At 46.2% G+C, this 22,830-nt stretch overlaps 1 protein-coding gene across 3 annotated transcripts; it reads left to right on the top strand.

The window, feature by feature from the left end:
• The first annotated feature begins 217 nt into the window (after positions 1–217).
• On the top strand, positions 218–21,108 carry shmt1 (serine hydroxymethyltransferase 1 (soluble)). 3 transcript variants are annotated; one of them, XM_078417814.1, is made up of 12 exons: positions 218–264; positions 4,499–4,625; positions 5,594–5,739; positions 7,013–7,128; positions 8,923–9,083; positions 9,918–9,999; positions 11,187–11,399; positions 13,622–13,738; positions 15,029–15,151; positions 17,043–17,159; positions 18,516–18,626; positions 19,574–21,108. In XM_078417814.1, exons 2-12 carry the CDS (start codon positions 4,536–4,538, stop codon positions 19,744–19,746), a joined length of 1,449 nt encoding a protein of 482 aa, XP_078273940.1. In that variant the 5' UTR covers positions 218–264; positions 4,499–4,535; the 3' UTR covers positions 19,747–21,108. The 3 variants fall into 3 exon arrangements, with proteins under 3 accessions (XP_078273940.1, XP_078273942.1, XP_078273939.1); XM_078417813.1 differs by lacking the exon at positions 218–264 and adding an exon at positions 282–466; XM_078417816.1 differs by lacking the exons at positions 218–264; positions 15,029–15,151 and adding an exon at positions 280–466.
• Positions 21,109–22,830: the final 1,722 nt, after the last annotated feature.

The following is a 22,830-nucleotide window of genomic DNA, read 5'->3' as shown; positions in this document are numbered from 1 at the left end:
GGTCTCTCTTTTTTGCAGTAAAAGTGCAGAAAGTTCCCTTTCTTTTGGAAAGTTGCGCCGTCCCTTTCCGAGGCTGGCCCGTGATTGGCTGCGGTGCCCCGGGAACCCGCGCTGCCCTCCGCTGATTGGTGCGCGGAAGCGGCACCCGGACTGCGATTGGCTGCGCGGAGGGAGGCGCTCCCTCCCGTGATTGGGCGGACGGCAGCGGGGCCGGTGATTGGCCGGAGCGGGCTCGGCTCGCGCTCCGGGGCTCGGCGGGCGCGGGTAAGTTGGCGGCGGAGAGCGGCTCCCGCTGTATAAGGGAGTCTGCAGCTGAACTCAGTGTGCAGAAAGTGTTTGCCGGGGTGGGAAGTCAAGTCAAGTTGCACCGGCCGTCATTGCATTGGATTGCATTGGATTGCATTACATTGCATTGAGTGCTTCTAAGTTGGGCAGGGAGAAGGAGGAGGAGAAACCCCCCGGAAGTGTAAGTCTCGCCTGCAGGCCAAGTCCCTTGCTTGGCATGACCCTGCCTCTACTAGATATTGCGTGGGAAGGAACTGCAGATGCTGGTTTAAACTTAAGATGGACACAACCATGCTGGAGGAGTAACTCAGCGGGACAGGCAGCATGCATCTCTGGAGAGAAGGAATGGGTGAAGTGAGACAGAAGGGTCTCGACCCGAAACGTCACCCATTGCTTCTCTCCAGATATACATGCTGCCTGCCCCGCTGAGTTACTCCAGCACTTTGTGTCTCTCTAGATATTCTATGCAGGAAGGAACTGCAGATGCTAGTTTAAAGAAGAAGGGTCAAGACCGAAGCGTCGCCCATTCCTTTTCTCCACAGATGCTGCCTGACCCGCTGAGTTACTCCAGCTTTTTGTGTCTATCTTCAAGGAAGACCTTTGGGTCTATCTTCAAACTGAAGATAGACACAAAATGCTGGAGTAACTCAGCGGAACGGGCAGTATCTCTGGAGAAAATGGGAGAGTGACTTCACCCATCCCTTCTCTCCAGAGATGCTGCCTGTCCCGCTGAATTACTCCAGCATTTGGAGTGTATCTAGATCAGTACTTCTTAAACTGGTGAATGGTTCATAATGAAATTATTTTGGGGTGAATGAAACTAGAGGGGTGAATGACTTAATATATATAAAATTATACACAAGGGCGAATAAGATGATTTAAAAAAAAAAAAAACATAAGAAAGTTTAGTCGAGGGTGAGTGAAATTTTGTGATAAAGACTCAAGGGTGAATGACACGGAAATAGTTTAAGAAGCACTGATCTAGATATTCTGTTGCAGGTTAGGATCCACGCTAACTGTGAACTAGTTAATTGCAAATGGTAGGCAGGACTGAGTTTGGTGTTTATAATGAAAGACCGTGCTGAATAATCGGGGCTGGGAATACCTACATCGTGTTTCTGAAACTTTTGGATAGTTGAAATGGCCAAAAGCTGGATAACGATCTCCAACGCAATGTGCTGCACGCTTCCACTGCAGCTTGCAAGATGCAGTCCAAAACAGTTGTTCTCCTGGGAGGGGCGACAAACCTGAAAATCCAGATTCTTTTAGAGATAGGATCTGTTTGCTGATTAACGGAGCCTTAATGCTTACGTAGAAATAAAGAACTGCAGATGGTGGTTAATACACAAAAGGATGCAATGTGCTGGAGTAACTCAGCTGGTGGTCAGGCAGCCTCTCTGGAGAACATGGACAGGTGACGTTTCAGGCCTGAATGTTCTCCAGCCATGTTGCCTGAGGATCCATATACTCCAGAGATGCTGACTGACCTGCTGAGTTACTCCAGCATTTTCTGTCCTTAATGGTCACGTTACCGTTTGAAGCATTTGAAAACGCAAGGATGCGTTTTGAGAGTGTGCCATAAATCCACTATTTGTATAGATCGCCAATGAAGATTAGGTATTTGACTTGGTTACTGGGGGCAGCCAGTCAAGTCCTGTTTACTGCCATTGTAGCCATGTATGATCTTTCTGCTGACTGGCTACCAAGCAACAAAAAACCTTTCTCTGTATCTTGGTACACCTGACAATAACCTAAACTAAAATCTTTAGTCAGAAGGTGGCGATTTTGTGGCATTCATTGCCATACAAGGCTGTGGAGGCGAAGTCAATGATTTTTTTTTTTACGGCAGAGATAGATAGATTTGTGATTAATATGTGGGGGTCAGGAGTTATGGGGAGAAGGCAGGAGAATGGAGTTAGGAGGGAGAGATAGGTCAGCCATGATTGAATGGCAGAGTAAACTTGATGGGCCGAATGACCTAATTCTGCTCCGATCGCTTATGAACTAAACGGGTATGATGAGGTTGAGTGGCAATACAAATTTTGCTTGCAGCAGTATCACAGGCTTGTAGACTCGTGCAACACTCAAAAACATAAATTATAGAACAAATTCTACAAGACTGTGAAAGGAAAAAGACAGTTTAAAAGAAACAAGTTATTAATGCAAATCACAACGAGAAAAAAAAACTTGTGTGACGAATGAGAAAACAGCAGTTGTTGGTCGTCCTCCCAAATATTTGTTTTGTGGCTCACATTTTTCCTTTACTTGACTGGTCTCCTGAAACGCTTGCACGGTCTAGCAATTTGCTGGAGTAACTCAGCAGGTCAGGCAGCATCTCAGGAGAGAAGGAATGGGTGAAGTTTCGGGTCGAGACCCTTCTTCAGACTGATGTCGGGGGGCGGGACAAAGGAAGGATATAGGTGGAGACAGGAAGATAGAGGGAGAACTAGGAAGAGGGAGGGGAAGAGAGGGACAGAGGAACTATCTAAAGTTGGAGAAGTCAATGTTCATACCGCTGGGCTGCAAAATATGAAGTGCTGTTCCTCCAATTTCCAGTGGAAATTCAACTTCACTTCAACTCCCCCTTCCACTCCCAGTCTGACCTTTCTGTCCTGGGCCTCCTCCAGTGCCATAGTGAGCCCCACTGGAAATTGAAGGAACAGCACCTCATATTTCGCTTGGGCAGCTTGCAGCCCAGCAGTATGAACATTGACTTCTCCATTGGAAATTGGATCATGTGCAGGAAGGTAAGTTGGTCTTGGCATCATGTTTCACACAGACATTGTGGACTGAAGGGCCTGTTCCTGTGCTCTACCACTCTACATTCTGTGAGTAGAGATGGCATGCCCCTCGTTTCTGTCAGGGTTAGTGGATTAAAACCATGGAACTAGAAATATAGATAGAGAGGGCGAATTTGTTATGATTGGTTTATATGGAAAAGTTTTTTTTTAATTGAATATTCTACGAACATAGCTTGGAATTTAAGTTTGACAAACTCTTTAGAAGATATTTGATGAAAGTGTTCAAAATAAACTAGTTTTTGAGAAAACCTATGTTTGAAGAAAAGTAATTTTGATCTGACTGAGTTGAGGACAAAAGATCATCCGCCAAGGAAAGATGATAAAGATGGATATAAATAAATATTTAAAAAGAAGCATCTCTGGAACAGGACTCCTGAGATAAATGTGCTCTAGCTAGCTGCATAACAGAACCAATTGTTTGGCTATTGAATGAGTTGGAATCAGAATCCATAAAAAATATTTTATTTTTTTCAAATGATATGGATAAATATTTAAAATGAAGCTGAGTTTAGATGTTGGGAGGTCATGTTGCAGTTATATCAGACGTTGGTGAGGCCGCATTCAGAGTATTGTGTTCCGTTCTGGGCACCGTGTAATAGGAAAGACGTTGTTAAGTTGGAAAGGGTGCAGAGAAGATTTACAAGGATGTTGCCAGGACTCAGGGTGGAGGGGGGGGGGGGTCTGAGCTACAGGGAGAGGTTGAGTAGGCTGGGTCTCTATTCCCTGGAGCGCAGGAGGATGAGGGGTGATCATACAGAGGTGTATAAAATCATGAGATGAATAGATCGGGTGGACACACAGCATCTCTTGCCCAAAGTGGGAGAATCGAGAACCTGAGGGCATAGGTTTAAGGTGAAGGTGGGTAGATTTTAAACAAATCTGAGAGGTAACTTTTACACGTAAATGGTGGTGGGTGTATGGAACAAGCTGCCGAAGGGGGTATTTGAGGCTGGGATTATCGCAATGTTTAAGAAGCAATTAGACGGCTATATGGATAGGGCAGGTTTAGAGGGAAAGGGGCCAAACACAGGCAAGTGAGACCAATGCAGATGAGACATGTTGGTAGATGTGGGCAATTTGGGCCGAAGGGCCTGTTTCCACACTCTGTGGCTCTAAGCATCTCTGGAATAGGGCCCCTATGATGAATGTGCTCTGCCGGTTGAATGATGGGCCAAATGGCCATGTGCTTTCAAACCTGAGGATTTGGGAAGATGTTCCAGAGATATTTATGATGGAAAGGGTTTTCATGTGGTATTGTGCCCAAAGGTCGCAATACCAAAGTGCAAACTGCTCTGTGAATGATTACCAAAGATTGTTCAAATACTGGTTACAGTGGGATTAAACATTTCTGTGGATGTTCTGTAACAAAGCAGACTCCAGCCATGTTCATTTTGTGACTTTTTTATATTTAGTTCAACGGAAATCCCGAGGAGAACAGGGCATTCGATCATGGCAGACATTGTGGTTGATGAGAGTGTGGATACCTGGGAATCCCACAATGCACAGATGGTGGAACCTCTTTGCACCAACGACCCAGAGGTAACTAAAGCAAAACCTTGTTGTCTAAAATATTTATTTCCAAGGAAATGAATTTGTTTTGGAACATGTGTCCCGCTGTTGTAGAGCAATCGAAACATTCCGACCTGATGACAAAAGAGTGCCGATAGTGGAATCTTGAGCCAAAAACAAACGTAATGCTGGAGGAACTCAGTGGGTCAAGCAGCATCTGTGGATGGAAATGTTTGAAGATGGGTCCCGATGCTGCCTGACTTGCTGAATTCCTCCAGCAAATTTGCTTGAAGATGGTTCCTGACCCGGAAAGTCATCTGCTCATTCCCCTCCACAGATACTGCCTGAGCTGCCAAATCCCTCCAGCAGTTTGTTTCTGGACATAACCTGGAGATTTTAGATGTTGGAACTGGGGTATTAATACCAGGAAAAAGTATTATCTATGTTTTTTTTCCCTACAGGGATTGCTTAATGAGATTTTGAAGGTTATATTTTGAAATTTACCAGAACATGGGAGGTCATTCAAACAACCAAGTTCATACCAGATCTCAGAGCAATCCCATTAGACTTATTCCCTGACTTGTTCCCTGCAAACTATTCTCTCTCACATGACCATGAAGTCTTCCACCCCCCCCCCCCACCCCCCGGATTATTTTACCAGTCACCTTCACCAGAGGTTTGTAGGTTCATTGGGTTGGGAAATGTTTTAATTGTCCCTGGAGTGTGCAGGATAGTTTTAGTGTGCAGTGGCCACTGGTCGGCACGGACTCAGCGGGCCAGAGGGTCTGTTTCCGCGCAGTATCTCTAAACTAAACTAAACTGGATGAACACACGAGGGAGAAAAGACATGTTGATTCGTGGGAGGCATCTCCGAGAAACTTAAGCAGCATCATCGTGGGTTACATGGGCCCGTTTTTGCTCTGCGGGGGTGATTCTTGACCTTTATTCTTTGCTGAAACAAGGGCATTCACGCGGCTTGCTGTTCTGCTCTCCGCCAGGTGTACGAGATTATTAAGAAGGAGAAGAGTCGCCAGAGGCTGGGGTTGGAACTCATCGCCTCGGAAAACTTTGCGAGCCGAGCAGTGCTGGAGGCTCTGGGCTCTTGCATGAATAACAAATATTCAGAAGGTTACCCCGGCCAGAGGTATGGCTTCAGCTGGCAATTGGTGGGGGTGAGGGAGAGCGGGGAAATGGTTGAGATGGATGGGTGGAAGGGGGGTGGAAGAGGAGGGGAAGTTGGGAGGGGGAAGGGAGAAAGGATGGAGAAATGAGGGGAAGGGAGGAGGGATGTAAGGGAAAGGGGGGGGGAACAGTTGTCATGCTTCGTCCAGAAACATTACTACATGAAAGTGAGAGTTAAAGATAAGAAAAGAGGCTGCAGAGCAAAAGTTAAGATTGAGAAAAGGTTTACCCCCCACATAAAACAAACCACGGAACGCTAAAACATACTTTTTAACACGTACTAAAAATAACAAAAAGAAGAAAGGACACAGACTGTTGGCGAGGCAGCCATTGCTAGTGGCGCCACCTGGTAATTTAGAACTGAGATGAGGAAAAACTTTTTCACCCAGAGAGTTGTGAATTTGTGGCATTCTCAGCCTCAGAAGGCAGTGGAGGCCGATTCACTGGATGCATTCAAAAGAGAGTTAGATAGAGCTCTTCGGGCTAGCGGAATCAAGGGATATGGGGAGAAGGCAGGAACGGGGTACTGATTGTGGATGATCACCCATGGTCACATTGAATGGCGGTGCTGGCTCAAAGGGCTGAATGGCCTCCTGCACCTATTTTCTATGTATCCAAGATAGACACAAAAAGCTGGAGTAACTCAGCGGGTCAGACAGTATCTCTGGAGAAAAGGAATAGGTGACGATTTGGGTCAAGACCCTTCTTAAGACTGAGAGTTGGGGGAAAGGGAAGCAAGATGGTGATATAGAGAGATATAGAACAAATGAATGAAAGATATGCGATAAAGTAACGATGATAAAGGAAACAGGCCATTGTTAACTGTGGGCTAGGTGAAAACGAGTTAAGGGCAATGAAACTCACCAGGACGACATAGAAACTAGTACAATGACTCGGATGGAGGAGGGACGGAAAGAGAGGGGATGCAAGGGTTACTTGAAGCTGGAGAAATCAATATTCATACCACTAGGTTGTAAGCTGCCCAAGCAAAATATGAGGTGTTCCTCCAATTTGAGTTTGGCCTCACCCTGAACAAGACTTGACTTATTTGTTGGTTGTGTAGGAAAGAACTGCAGATGCTGGTTTAAATCGAAGATAGACACAAAATGCTGGAGTAACTCAGCAGGTCAGGCAGCATCTCTGGAGAGAAGGAATGGGTGACGTTTCGGGTTGAGACCCTTCTTTATTTGTTGGTTACCCAGCTGCTTTTAATGCAACTTGTCTTGTCTCTCTAGATATTATGGCGGCACAGAGTTTGTGGATGAGATGGAGCGACTGTGCCAGAAACGAGCATTGGATCTGTATTCCCTCAATCCAGAGAAATGGGGTGTTAATGTCCAGCCATATTCAGGTAACATTACACCTGTCACCCACCAACCCTTATCCTGCCCACTCTTTCACACTTTGATGATACAAGCTATCGTCCCTGTACATCCTCAGCCCTGATGCAGGGGCTTGACCTAACACGTTTGTTTCCACAACTGCCGATTGACCTCTTGGTTCTCCCAATAGTTTGTTTTTTTGGTTTGTATTCAGTTGACCTTGTATCCGCACCTCAATTTCTGTTCCATCTTTTCTTCCTCTAATGAATGAAGGGCGGCACGGTGGCGCAGCGGTAGAGTTGCTGCCTTACAGCGAATGCAGCGCCGGAGACTCGGGTTCGATCCTGACTACGGGTGCTGTACTGTACGGAGTTTGTACGTTCTCCCCGTAACCTGCGTGGGTTTTCTCCGAGATCTTCGGTTTCCTCCCACACTCCAAAGACATACAGGTTTGTAGGTTAATTGGCTGGGCAAACGTTAAAAAAAAAAAATTGACCCTAGTGGGTGTAGGATAGTGTTAATGTGCGGGGATTGCTGGGCGGCGTGGACCCGGTGGGCCGAAGGGCCTGTTTCTGCGCTGTATCTCTAAAATCTAAAAAAAAAATGTTTTTTAATCCCCAGGTTCATTTCAAACCCCGAGTACAAGATTACAATACGTAGGAACAGAATTCGGCCATTCGGCCCGTCGAGTCTGCCTCATCATTCAATCTTTTTCCTCTCTCCACCCCACTCTCCTGCCTTCTCCCTGTAACTCCTTCCTTCAGTTGCCCCAGTATTGAGTGTTGGCAATCGCTTTGCTCTAGATCAAGGGTTCCCAACCAGGGGGTAAATTTTGCCTACCATTATTGTTTATTTGAACTTAAAATAATAATATTAAAAAAGTGTTTTTAAATTTTCCCTTTGTTGCTTTATTATGGTAGAAGTGCAAATTCAAATTACTGAACAAAACAGGATGGGGGTAAATTTACTTTCAAAAAGTTGCCTGGGGTAAAAGGGACGAAAAAGGTTGGGAACCCCTGCTCCAGGTGGAGGTTGGGCTTTGGGCCTCTACAGGTGGACTGCTCACATCTGCTTAGAGGTTGACAGACAGCCGCGTACCTGTGGCTGATGGTGGAATTTCTCCGGTGCAGGCAGTGCTTTGGAAGGGCTGACCAGACTTCAGGACAATCTCCCCATTGTTTTGTAATGCAATTGGATAGGGACCTAGTGAGACCGCACCTGGAGTACTGTGTGCAGTTTTGGTCTCCAAATATGAGGAAGGATATTCTTGCTATTGAGGGCGTGCAGCGTAGGTTTACTAGGTTAATTCCCAGAATGGCAGGACTGTCATATGTTGAAAGACTGGAGCGACTAGGCTTGTATACACTGGAATTTAGAAGGATGAGAGGAGATCTTATCGAAATGTATAAGATTATTAAGGGGTTGGACACGTTAGAGGCAGGAAACATGTTCCCAATGTTGGGGGAGTCCAGAACAAGGGTCCACAGTTTAAGAATAAGGGGTAGGCCATTTAGAACTGAGATGAGGAAAAACCTTTTCAGTCAGAGAGTTGTGAATCTGTGGAATTCTCTGCCTCAGAAGGCAGTGGAGGCCAATTCTCTGAATGCATTCAAGAGAGAGCTAGATAGAGCTCTTAAGGATAGCGGAGTCAGGGGGTATGGGGAGAAGGCAGGAACGGGGTACTGATTGAGAATGATCAGCCATGATCACATTGAATGGCGGTGCTGGCTCGAAGGGCCGAATGGCCTCCTCCTGCACCTATTGTCTATTGTAATGGTGTGTATTAATCAGTGTCTTTCTCCGCCCCCTCTTCACTCTGGTAGGCTCACCGGCAAACTTTGCTGTGTACACAGCTCTGGTCGAGCCACATGGGAGGATCATGGGATTGGACCTTCCTGATGGTGGACATCTGACACATGGCTTCATGACAGAGAAGAAGAAAATCTCTGCCACCTCCATCTTTTTCGAGTCCATGCCATACAAGGTAAGAACCTTCGGAAAGGTCTCACGACAATGAATTGGTCGACAATACCTCTGCATTTTGTTTTGAACTTGAAAGACATCTTGCAGAAGGGCAGAAAGGAAGGGGGAACTTGGAATAACCTCTGATCACAACTCTGCAATTTCTTGAAGTCTTGGTCCAGACCGGTTGCAAACCAATAGAATGCTTTTTATCTCATGAAATTGGTAAGAGTAATTGGAGATCTGATGAATTCCCTTTGCCTTCTGAGGAAGTAGAGGTATTGGTGTGTTTTATGGCCATAGCATTAGTGTGGTTGGACCAGGCCAATTGTTGACGATATTTACAGCTTGGAAATTGAAGTTCTCGACCATCTCCACTTCAGTACCATTGATACTGTACTGGGTGTGTACTGTACCCCACTTCCTGAAGTTGATCACCAGCTCCTTCGCTTTGCTGACATTGAGGGAGAGGCTGTTATTTAGACACCATGCTGTTAAGCTCTATCTTCTTCCTGTTCTCCATCTTGTAATTGTTTGAGATACAGCCCTCTACAGTGGTATCATCTGCAAACTTGTAGATGGAGTTAGAGCAGATTCTGGCTGCACAATCATCAGTGAACATGGAGTCTGGTTAGGGGCTGAGAATGCAACCTTGTTAGCCCAGTAAGATAACTGGCATTTTGTACATTACAACAGAGACTACAAGTCAACTGTTCTGGGTTGCCTGTGAAGACGTTTGTGTCCTGCTACACGCTGTCTAAATGAAAATACCCTTTCCCTTTTCTCAAGGATAACCCTGAGAGGAATCAATTCAAGCGTTGTCACCCATGGGTAACAGGCTGTTCATTGCCTCTAGGTACACCCTGAGACCGGCTACATTGACTATGACCGCCTGGCAGAAAACGCCCGTCTCTTCCACCCGAAACTCATCATTGCAGGTAACAGCCCTCTTTGTGCCAATGATCGCTGGAGGAAGATGGGACCACCAGATCTGTAGCGTCCACAGCAAGTTTGGCTCTGGGGAAGGGGAAGGGGGCTCTAAGAGAAACGTTGTCTGACCCTGTCCTGACTGACGGTTCCCAGCTTGGAACGGGCTGAAAGTGAAGGCCAGCAGCTTTCGAAGGAGCCGTGCTTCACCCAGAGTTTCAAACCTATCTGTTGCACTTGGGTTCTGGTGCATGGGAGAGACAGTGACACAGCTTGTAGAGCAGCTGTCTCACAACGCCAGGGATCCAGGTTCAATCCTGGCCTCAGTTGGTGTCTGTGTGGAGTTTGAGTGCACTGGTATACTTTTGCATCCTAAAGACGTGCAGGTTGCTAGGTTAGTTGGTCACTGTACATTGGCACTAGTGTGTACGTGTTGTGGATTTGACAGGGGGTGGGGGTAGTTGATAAGAATGTGGGGAGTAGAAAAATATGAGATTAGTGCAAGTTGGTGGTCGGTGAAGAAGTGCTGGGCTGAAGGGTCTGTTTCCATGCAATATCTCTCTGTGACCCTACAATGAAGAAACTAGGGATAAGGAGTTTTAGACCATAGAGGCAGAGGGCGCTTAGAACATTTGTGAATCCAAACAAGGCTCTCATATAAGTTCCTAGGATCAGAAGTAGACCATTCGACCCATCAAGTCTACTCTGCCATTCAATCATGGCTTATCTTTCTTTCTTCTCAACCCCATTCTCCTGCCATCTCCCCATAATGCTTGATACCAGTACTAACCAAGAATCTATTCATCTCTGCCGTTAAAATATCCAATGACTTGGCCTCCACATCCGCCTGAGGCAATGCATACAACAGATTCACCACCCTCTGACTAAATAAATTCTTCCTCGTCTCCTTTCAAAAGTATAAAATAGACCTCAAGCCAGATAGGCTTTGAGGCAAAGAGATTGAGTGAAGAAACTTTACCGAGGGACCTCTGAAGTTGACTCGGGGCACAGTGGTAGGGGACATCTCTTCCTGACAGAAGGTCTGGGCCCTGAAAATTTCCACTCTCCACAGATGCTGCCTGACTGCTGAATGTTTCCTGCATTTTCTGTTCTTTGTTTAAGATTTCCAACATGTGCAGTTTTTGTTCTGATTTTGCATTTACTCAGTGGGCTGACCTAGCACTGTTGGTGTTCCCAGGTGTTAGTTGCTATTCCCGGAACCTGGATTATGCCAGGATGCGGCAGATTGCGGATGAAAACAGTGCCTACCTGATGGCGGACATGGCACACATCAGTGGCCTGGTGGCAGCCGGGATAGTGCCATCCCCCTTCGAGTACAGTGATGTGGTCACCACCACAACGCACAAGACACTCCGTGGCTGCAGGTCTGGTATGATCTTCTATCGAAAAGGTGAGGATAAAATATTCAGTGTGTGTAGGATGGAACTGCAGATGCTGGTTTAATCCGAAGATAGACACAAAATGCTGGAGTTTTGAATATTGATTTCTCTAACTTCAATTAACCCCTGTATTCTCTCTCTCTCTCTCTCTCCGTTCCTCCCCCACCCAGGTCGCACCAGGTTCTTGTTCTCACCTGGCAAACGGCTAACAATGGCCTGTTTCCTTTATCATCGTTACTTTTTTTGCTCATCTTCCATTATTTTGTTCTATATCTCTCTACATCACCGTCCATATCTCTTGTTTCCCTTTCCCCCGAAACTCAGTCTGAAGAAGGGTCTCGACCCGAAATGACACCAATTCCAGAGATGCTGCCTCTCCCGCTGAGTTACTCCGGCATTTTGTGTCTATCTAAGGATAAACGATTTGTCTGAAGAATATCCCAGACGCACCTCTCAAGTAACATGCCAGGCCTGAGGTTGTAATTTGCACATATTACATTCATGGAATTAGCAATCACTGAGTGTGATCAATGGGACACTTGCTCAGTTATCAGTGCCGGATCAATTCATGTCCTGTCATTCATGTCCTGTTAGAAACTTTGCAGAGGGATCTCTGAAGTTGACGCTTGTTTGAAAGCAAGCCATATTTCATTTTACCTGTTCATTCATGAAATGTGGGCAGGACTGGCAAGTCAAGTCAAGTCAAATTTATTTGTCACATACACATACACGATGTGCAGTGAAATGAAAGTGGCAATGCCTGCTGATTGCCACTTTCATTTCACTGCACATCGTGTATGTGTATGTGACAAATAAATTTGATTTGACTTGACTTGCCAGTCCTGCCCACATTTCATGAATGAACAGGTAAAATGAAATATAGAAACATAGAAAAATAGGTGCAGGAGTAGGCCATTCGGCCCTTCGAGCCTGCACCGCCATTCAATATGATCATGGCTGATCATCCAGCTCAGTAGCCTGTACCTGCCTTCTCTCCATACCCCCTGATCCCTTTAGCAAAAAGGGCCACATCTAACTCCCTCTTAAATATAGCCAATGAACTGGCCTCAACTACCTTCTGTGGCAGAGAATTCCACAGACTCACTACTCTCTGTGTGAAGAAATGTTTTCTCATCTCGGTCCTAAAAGACTTCCCCCTTATCCTTAAGCTGTGACCCCTGGTTCTGGACTCCCCCAACATCGGGAACAATCTTCCCGCATCTAGCCTCTCCAACCCCTTAAGAATTTTATATGTTTCTATAAGATCCCCCCTCAGTCTTCTAAATTCCAGCGAGTACAAGCCCAGTCTATCCAGTCTTTCCTCATATGAAAGTCTTTCAAACAAGCAAGTGTCAACTTCAGAGATCCCTCTGCAAAGTTTCTAACAGGACATGAATGACAGGACATGAATTGATCCGGCACTGATAACTGAGCAGATAAAGGCTGCATTTATTGCTCAACCCTAACTCCCTTGAGAACTGACCTTGTGATGGTGAGATGCCTCCCTGAACTGCTGCCTTCCCAACCTCCTGGCAGTACTCCCCTGGCATTGGCGAGGGAGTTCCAGGATTGAAACCAGTGCCAGTGAAGGAACAGCAATATATTTCCAAGAAAGGATGTTTGTGATTTCTTGGGGAACCGGCAATAATTGGTGTTCACATGCACCTGCCTTCCCTAGTCCTTCTTGGTACTAACATTTACAGGTTTGGCCACTACTAGGGAGTAACCTGAACAAGTAATAATTACAATGCATTTCGTAGATGGTGAATGCAGCAGTCAGTGTACATTGGTGGTGGAATAAATTGGGTGGTGGATAGGTAGTGATTAACAGGGATGCTTTGTCCCTGGGTGTTAATGGAAACTGGATATCCTTGCATCTTGATGAGAGATATTGGAGAGTGGTCAACATGGGAGAAATTATATTGTGTCCGAACCATAACCTAAAGAGACAGGAGTTAAGAATATATACCACAGAATGCTACATTTTCTGTGAACGGGAAGCTCATAATGACTTTCCCTGTCTCCTTCCCTCTGGTTGCACGATGGTTTCCAATGGTAGGAATCTTCGTCACCTCAAGAGTCTGGTTCATCAATTTCTTACCTTGGAGCAGCTAGCCATGGGCACTGAATACAGTGTTGGCAATGACACCCTGTAAATTAATTTTTGCACCGAAACTCTTCAAAGATAGATTATTAAATGCCACTGTTTGGTTCTGCTTTGCTTCCTCTTCAGGAATCCGCAGCGTCGACCCAAGGACAGGCAAGGAGGTTATGTACAACTTGGAAGGTCCCATCAACCAGGCGGTCTTCCCGGGGCTGCAAGGTGGGCCCCACAACCATGCCATCGCAGGTAAGGCACGAAACTGGTTTAGTTTTGGGTCGATAAGAGACATGCACTCAAAATGCACGAAGGTGCATCACTTGTGCACTGGAATCTCCATGTGGGAGGTGGGAGTGAGAATTTCCTCCAAATTTGCTCCATGTTCAGAAACCGTTCAATTAATTCTAAAAGAGTAGAGCATTGGGGTCAACTTTAATCTCGCCATCTCATGGGGAAAATGAACAAGGTTGGGTCGAAAGCATTCAAGTCCAACCCTGCGAACCGCCACTGCAGTGTTCACCATGCAACTCCACAGTCTTCGAGAAGCCATTGTGTCAATTTTCAGTCCATCCCAGTACATTACCTCCATCCCATGTGCTTCTATTTTGCACACAAATATCGAGTGGGATTTCCTTAACGGTCTTCTGAAAATCCAAATACACAAAATTAATTGGTTCTCCCTTATCCATTTTATCAGTTACACCCTTAAAAAAAAATAAAAAAAATCCAAATATTCCATTGAACTTTGGGAAATGGTAACCAATGCATCCAATGTTTTCATGGTTACCTCTACACTCTCGAATGCACATTGTCAGCCCAAACAAATTTATTAGCTTTCATCCCTTTGATTTCTCCTGTACTTTTTAAAACTAATTTCTTTTAATTCATCCTTTTCATTTGAGTCGTGATTCCCAGTAATTCCTTGCAAGTTACGTGTCCTATTGGAGAAGTAGAGAGATACAATGTGGAAACGGGCCCTTTACCTGTCACCATGTTGTGGTTACCATGCAACCACACACTATGGGGCAAATTTACAATGGCCTATCAGCCTATCCATCTGCATGTCTTTGGGATGTGAGGAAACTAGAGCACCTGAAGAAAACTCACGTAAGCAAGGAAAATGTGCAAACTCGGCACCTGAGGTCAGGATTGAATCCAAGTCTCTGTTGTTACAAGCCAGCGACACTGCTGTCTGTACCACTGTATCACACCCTTTCCTGTAAAGAGCCAGTGGTTTGTCTTTAATACTGTGCGGTGTGAGAATATTGCCTTGCTGCTGAGGTATAAAGTCAGGCAATCCTCTGTTCAAGTTCCAGGTCAGATGTGCTGGGTGACATACTTGCACTGGCTTGGGTTTGGGCCTATGAATCACTGGGGGGGTTTGTTCCCCGTGTACTCCCTCTTCATTTGCTTCCCTTCCCTTAAGCTATTATAAGCTGGGTGCTGCTATATTTTGAGCTGCAGATTGATTCTGCATCAATGGGGTTTTTATCTTCATGCTGTCGTTAACTAAAATGTTCCACACGTGCGTCCGGCCAGGGGTTGCTGTGGCACTCAAACAGGCAATGACTGTGGAGTTCAAGGTCTACCAGAAGCAGGTGGTGTCTAACTGCAAGGCCCTTTCGACAGCGATGATGGACCTGGGATACAAGGTTGTTACCGGTGAGTGCACGGAGGAGAAGTAAGGAGGGGCAAGGATTGCCTGAAACAGAGGCCCATTGTGAAGGTGAAATCAAATGAGTTCATGTAGTAAACTAGATTCTAAGTTAGAAAGTGTAAATGCTGGAAACACGCTGTAGGCCAGACAGCATCTGTGGAAAGAGAAACAGGGTTAACGTTTGAAGGTTGAGTGGTTGAATACACTGCTTCTCTCTCCAGAGATGCTGCCTGACTAGCTGAGTGTTTTCAGCATTTTCTGTTTTTATTTCAGGTTTCCAGCATCTACAGTCTTTTTTGATATTCATTCACTTGAGAATGTTAATTTAACCTTGCCAGTGACATTTTAGTAAATGAAGAAATTGAAAATATTTGCCATGAGCTTGCTTTTATCAAAGGATTTGGATTAATCTGTGTTTGACTAAATGCAGGACTATAGTTGTAGTAAAGTCATCGTGGGATTGTGGGGAAATGGTCATTTCCCCACTCAATGGTATGGGTTGGGAAATTCCCCATTTAAATGGTAACTTAATGGGAATGGTAACTATGTCTTCAAGGGTGGAGGGCTATTGGAAATGTTTGGGTGTAAAGTGGGTGACAGTGAGAGATTAATGTACAGTACTGCCCCTCCCCTACCTCTGGTTAATATTACCATCAAAACAAATACGGCCTCAGCAGTGACTGCCTGTATTTGGGCTGTTCCTTGAATGTAGGAGAATGTCCCCAGGAGCCCCCGATGTTATCAAATTAATTTGGCGTATGCTAAAAAGAATATCAGCCGAAGTTTCCAAAAGCTCGAGTACAGGGAAACTTGAAGGGAGCACTTAATGGAGATGAAGTTGGGAAACCCGATAGAGGGAACATTAGTAGAGAGGGAATTCCAGAGTTTAGGATCTTGGCAGCTGGAAGCACAGCTGACTACGCGGTGGAATGATTCCAACCAGTGCTGGATGAGGCAAGGGCATTTGAAGCTCACGGAGGATCCAGGTTGGTTACAGAGCTGGAGGAGATCAGAGGAAGAGACCAGTGGAGGGACCTCACCTCCCTCACTCAATAGACAATAGGTGCAGGAGGAGGCCATTCGGCCCTTCGAGCCAACACCGCCATTCAATGTGATCATGGCTGATCATTCTCAATCAGTACCCCGTTCCTGCCTTCTCCCCATACCCCCTGACTCCGCTATCCTTAAGAGCTCTATCCAGCTCTCTCTTGAATGCATTTAGAGAATTGGCCTCCACTGCCTTCTGAGGCAGAGAATTCCACACTCTTCCACATTCCCACCACAGCTCAAATATCTTCACATCTCTGAGACCATCAACACCTCCCGTGGCTAGTGCACCCAAAATTGGGGCTTGGGGACTAATTGATGTTAAAGGATTGAGCTGCAGGTATAGGCCATAGGCTACTTGATGAAAGTTGCCCATAAGTGGTTAGACTCAACAACGAGTCCCGGGAGGGCAGGGTAGATAACGTGGACCCGATGGTATTCCAATAGAGCCTTTGGCAGTGACATTTTGGCAGTGATTACTGGGAATCCATAGGAATTTGAAGCGGACCCCTCTTGCCTTGCTCCCACGTTCCTGGATGGTCTTCAGTTGCATGGAGTCTATCACCTGCTTTGGAACGACTTTGCTGGTAACTTGTCCACACGAGGGCTTTTGCAGGTTAGCTCTCCCCTTCAATTCTTCTTCAATTTAAAATCTTCAAAGTGGCCAGTGCAAACTAAATCCTCACATTCGCCTGAGTATCTGGTGCCATGGTCACAAAGTGTTCTCTCCAGTTGCTCACTTTGAGCCCGTAAGCTCCTCTATCCCTGTGGTACAAGTTGGCAAACTTGAAGCTGTTCCAGACTGTTGTGTGAAATCATTATGCACTTTGCTTTGCCCTCCTCGTGCAGACGGTTCAGATAATCACCTAATCCTGGTCGATTTGCGTAACAAAGGAACTGATGGAGGCAGAGCTGAGAAGGTTCTGGAACAGTGCGCCATTGCTTGCAACAAGAACACTTGCCCAGGTAGGCTGCTACTTGTCTTACCATGGTAGAGCATCAGGAAGTGCGTGGCGGGAGAGTAATCAGAAATGGCACCATGCACTGGGACGTGGTCACGGCGTACGACAATGCTCTAGTCTTTATCAAGTGTTGCAAGGGAGGCAGGGAGAAGGGTCGCATCAGTGAGGGGTTTCTAGAGCTAATGCGAAAGCAGCTACATGGATTAGAATTAAATGTGTGCGAAATGGACATTTTTCGGGTGGAGGGGAATGCAGAGATGGGGAGAGCTGATGAGTTTTGAATACGAAGACTTAATATGTTGATGATCATGGTTGGAAGGGGAGAAGGGGGACCCTATGGGTTTGAATGGTATGGCCTTGTCAGTTCGGTATATCCTTAATTGAATCCTGACCTGGGTACATCCTGATTTTAACGTTCTCTCTTCCCTTTATTAGACCTGCAAGAAATTTGAGAGGTTTGAAGACCGGGGAGGGGATCCTGGGATCACATTGAAGGCAGGAGGGGTTACATGACCCAACAGTGAAGGCAAAAGGTGGGGTGGGAGTGCAAGGCTATGAGGATGAGTAAAGAAACAAAAGCAGGCTCTGGAGTTGATGCAGATGAGAACAGGGGAACTGTTAGTAACTGCTGCCATTTCATTGGGTTGACGAATGGATCAAAATGATTAAAGGAGTTGATAGGGTCGATGAAATGGAAGAGTGGCCAGAACAAGTAGGCCCATTCATAAAGTCAGACGCCAGTTGTTGAGGTATCATGTTAGCAGCTGAGTGCACATGGGCTGGTGCACATCTGGGGCCATCACAAGTACTAATGGCATGGCTGATCGATGTTTAGATTTTTTAGATTTAGAGATACAGCGCGGAAACAGGTCCTTTGGCCCACCGGGTCCGCGCCGCCCAGCGATCCCCACACATTAACACTATCCTACACACACTAGGGACAATTTTTACATTTGCCCAGCCAATTAACCTACATAACTGTACGTCTTTGGAGTGTGGGAGGAAACCGAAGATCTCAGAGAAAACCCACGCAGGTCACGGGGAGAACGTACAAACTCCATACAGACGGTGCCCGTAGTCAGGATCGAACCTGAGTCTCCGGCGCTGCATTCGCTGTAAGGCAGTAACTCTACCGCTGCGCCACCGTGCCGCCCGTTTGTACAGCAATGGATCTGGTGTGATGAAGCCGAGGTTCAACAGAGGTTGATGAGGTTCACGGAGCTCTTTTAATGGTGGAACAAGATGAAAAGGGGCTTGGCTGTCCCTAAACCAATAACCGCCCCAGAGCTAGATATATGATTGGAGTGGATGCAGGGCTGTGAGGAGAGAGAGTCAGCTTTAACCTGCTGTTGTCCCACAGGTGACAAGAGTGCCTTACGGCCCAGCGGCTTGCGGCTGGGGACACCGGCCCTCACCTCCCGGGACCTGCGGGAGAACGACTTCAAGACAGTGGCCGTTTTCATTCACAGAGGTAACTCGCCTTTGCTCGGCACGGGGCTATTCTGGAACATGGAGGTCATGCCCAAGTTTGTCTGCAGAGCGACCGGATTCTCTCAAGAATAGCTACTTTCTGGGATGCTCTGGAGGGTGACGGATTCTCCGTTATGTATATAGATTTTCCGGGATTCTTCGGACATTGACTGACCCAACTCATGAAAGGGTTGCCCTGCTCTTGTTGTCTAATGCATTTACCAATCCCAGGGGGTAGGGTCTGGGTTGATCCAACCTGAAGCATGGGGGTAGGCAGGAGTTGGGGAGGGGCTGGAAAAGCTGGAGATGGAATCAAGTTGACCATCAGTTGCTTTGGATTGGGTGGGATGGGATGGGGTGCTAAGGGTTGGGGTCAGGGACAATCCCAGCAACATTGATCCTTGTTTGAAGTACTTGCTAAGGGAAGTCTTCTATTTAGTTTAGTGTAGAGATACAGTGCGGAAACATGCCCTTCAGCCCACCGAGTCCGCGTCGACCAATGAACCCCGTGCACTAACACCATCCTACACACTAGGGACAATTTACCATTTTTACCTAACCACAAACCTGTACCTCTTTGGAGTGTGGGAGGAAACCGAAGATCCCGGAGAAAACCGACGCAGGTCATGGGGAGAACGTACAAACTGTTCAGACAGCACCCATGGTCAGGATCGAACCCAGGGCTCTAGCGCTGTAAGGCAGCAACTCTACTGCTGCGCCACCGTGCCGCCATGTTGGCATCTTGTGCACAGCGAGTCCTCCTTGGGTTCCCCTAGTGGGAATGTGGCATGGTTCAAGTGGTTGTTCGATAGTCCGGTGTAGACTTGGTAGGCTGTATCTGCTGTATGATCTGTGACTCTGTGCAATTGAGAATATCCACACGGTCCAGTAACATGGAACCAAAGCCAGTTCCGAATACTGAAATCCAGGGTGTTTTTGACTCCACAGGGATCGAGATAACATTGGAGATCCAGAGGGACATCGGGGCAAAGGCTCCCCTCAAAGAATTCAAGGAGAAAATGCTGACCGACAAGAACTACCAGAACAAGATCACTCAACTGAGGGAGGCTGTGGAGACATTTGCATCCCAGTTCCCGATTCCTGGATTGCCAGATATCTAAGTGGAGAGTCCAGTGTGGAAGCACCCAATCGTAGAAAAGAGATCAAAACATAAATTGCAAGCAGTGCCATTGATGACTGGATAAACAAACCCCATTGTGTGAATTTAAAAAATATTTTTTTTTTACAGGGTGAATAGTGCAGACCAGGGTAGTCATTGAATCTGATGCCAATTAATTTAGCTGATTTGAAGATCTGCTTTGGTTCACCAGTACAGGTAGTTAAGCTATAACACAATAAATGTGTTCCTGACAAAGCTCCTGTTATAGAAAATAAAGTTATAAAGACGATGGAGGAAGGACGGTTAGCAGCTATAACTCTTTAGACTCGCAATAACAGTTATTTCTCCCACAGAATATTCAAAAATGTTTTTTGACTGTTACCAGTTTATTTTTGTTAGTCCAAAAAAATTACTAAAGGCTTAATATTACATTGATCGGTAGGGTGTCATTCATTGCACAAGTATCAATGGGAATGAAATTTGTCAATTTCAATGGCCATTTCACAGTGAAACTGACAGACTGTGTTCTGAAGAGAAAATGGTGGCAGATTACTGTGGGGAGGTTACCTGGAAACAGGTTTTTTTTCCCTAAACTGTTTATTTCCAAGACAGCTTTTGTTGTGCTGTCAAGAACCGAGAATGCATAAAATAATGAGGCATCAATTTCTATCGAAGCACTTACCTTTCTGACCTGATCTTCTGAACCTTTTGTCTCCACCACCTCCTTCTTCCTATCTGATCACTGATCCATTTACCTTCCAAAGCATTCTGACCCTCCACTCCTGGCACACTGTGATTGCACTGTATATCACCTGCAAAAATGCTCTGCTGAACCTGACTGGTTTACTTTGTCCCCACCCCAAACACTATCTAGAAGGACAAGGGCAGCAGGCCAATTCCAGTAAATATAAATGCTGCCAGTTATTCAGTGTCACTGCATTTCAATCCCTCCCCATCACCCTTAGGACTACCTTCTCAAGAAGGACTGGACTGCAGGCATCCAAGAAGGCATCTCCCCACCGCATTCTCAAAGACAGTCACTGCTGGCCTTGCTAATGCCACCCGCCTCTCATTCATAAGAGTGCATTTTCATCCTTCTGCAACAAGAAATCAGTAACTATCATCCTGAACCAGATGCTGGGATTCCAACAGCTCTTCGTCGGCCGATGAAGCTGCAAAAGGGCTGTCCCTGTGTTGCACTTTTCAACTGAACTGAGTGCACTGAACATCCCTGAACGTTTGCACACCTCCCTCCCCTGCCGTTGAGGTCAATAATATCTTTCACAATGTTACTTGTAGAACTTTTACAGAATGTGGTGTTACACTTGGAGCTTGTTACAAAATAAAGGAGCAGATTTTTTTTAAAAAACACAAGTTTTGTCACGTTGATCAATCCTATCTTGAATCTCCAGTAGCCTTGAAAATACCGGCGCTTGGTCACATTTAAACATCAAGAACATCTGGGTTTTGGATTGCAAGGTCTTTTTTTTTCCCCCCCCTGATTATCTATAGTTGTGCGTTTTGGAGGAAATGGAGTGATGTTGGGAAAAGGTAGAGCATTGGAGATGATGCAGGCCAGTTCAGAAACCAGTATGCTGGCGAACTGATGAGTTGGTCAACTGTGTACAAACAGGAGAGGGACATCTTTGAGAGGAACTTTGAATAGAATAGAATGCATCCTACAAATCTATGGGGAAAGGTTTCAGAGGAACAATTGCACCAATCCTTAACATTACCCCAGGAGAGCTGCTGCCTCAAACACAAGAGACCAGGGTTCAATCATGATCTTGGGTGCTGTCCATATGAAGTTTGTATGCTCTCCCTGGGTTTTCCCACAGGAGATCTGCTTTTCTCCCACATCATGCAAGATGTGTGGGTTATTTGGTCACTGTAAATTGCCTCTAATGTGTAGGTAAATGGTAGACTATGAGAAGGAAATGGGGGATTGGAATAAATAGGTGCATAATGGTCAGCATGGACTCACTGATGGAAAGAGGCAATCTAGCAGCACCCAGTCTCCAGGTTAGGGTCCCTCCTTGCATAGTGAGGCTCCTTTGCCAAAACCGCCCTTTTGGGCTGAGAGCTGGGGACTCGGGGTGAGACCAGGCTCCGCGGGACTTCTCGTAGATCACAGTCAGAAGGGATCAACAGGTTTCACCCACCATCCCCATTAGTCAGTCCCCATTGCTGTCATGTGTTTCAGAACTCCAGGAGTGGGCCCGGCCATGACCCTGTCTCTCAGCACCAGAGATCTAGGTTCAATCCCTACCTCGAGAGCTATACGTGTGGGGTTTGAATGTTCTCCCTGTGACTATGCAGGTCTCCCCCCGCCCCCCCGGTGCTCCGACTTCATCCCACATTCCATAAATGAGGGGGTTGTTGGGTTAATTGGCCATTATAAATCATCCAGAATGTGTAGGTGGGTGGGAGAATCAGAGGGGGATTTGCTGTGAAAGTGAGGATAATTTAACAAGTGAGATTAGAGTAAATGGGTCTCTCGCGGTCAGCACAGACTCGGTGGGCTGAAGAGCCTATTCCTGTACCGTATCTCTCCCTGTATTCATCCAGTTTAAACAGCAACATTCAGATCCAGCTGTGATATCAGGGTAACTGTGAAAACAAGGAACTGCAGATGCTGGTTTATACCAAAGATAGATAAAAAAGTGCTGGAGTAACTCAGCAGGCAGGCAGCATCTCTGGAGAAAAGGGATTGGTGACGTTTCGGGTCTGAAGAAGGGCGCCGACCCAAAACATCACCCATCCTTTTTGTCCGGAGATGCTGCCTGACCTGCCGAGTTACTCCAGCACTGTCTATATCTGGGTTACTGTTCACTGAAGCAGTGGGGTGCCAAGGTCATTGTTGGTCCTCTACTGTATATCAGTGCCACTCTCTCCCCATAATACTCGAATCTTGTCTGGAAATTGATCCATCACCTTCTTAAATATACTCGGTAACATCTCCTCCATCATCTCTGTAGTACAGAATTCCACAGCTCCGTCATCGCACGTGAAGTCCCAGATTACCTGCCCTAGGTTAGGAGACTGTGTATCCTGGTTCCTAAGCCCCATAGCCAAAAGAAACATC

The sequence above is a fragment of the Rhinoraja longicauda genome, chromosome 21 (assembly GCF_053455715.1).
Source record: "Rhinoraja longicauda isolate Sanriku21f chromosome 21, sRhiLon1.1, whole genome shotgun sequence".
NCBI classification, from domain to species: Eukaryota; Metazoa; Chordata; class Chondrichthyes; order Rajiformes; family Arhynchobatidae; genus Rhinoraja; species Rhinoraja longicauda.
Note: the sequence above shows the minus strand (reverse complement) of the source record. Positions and strands in the feature narration are given on the sequence as shown.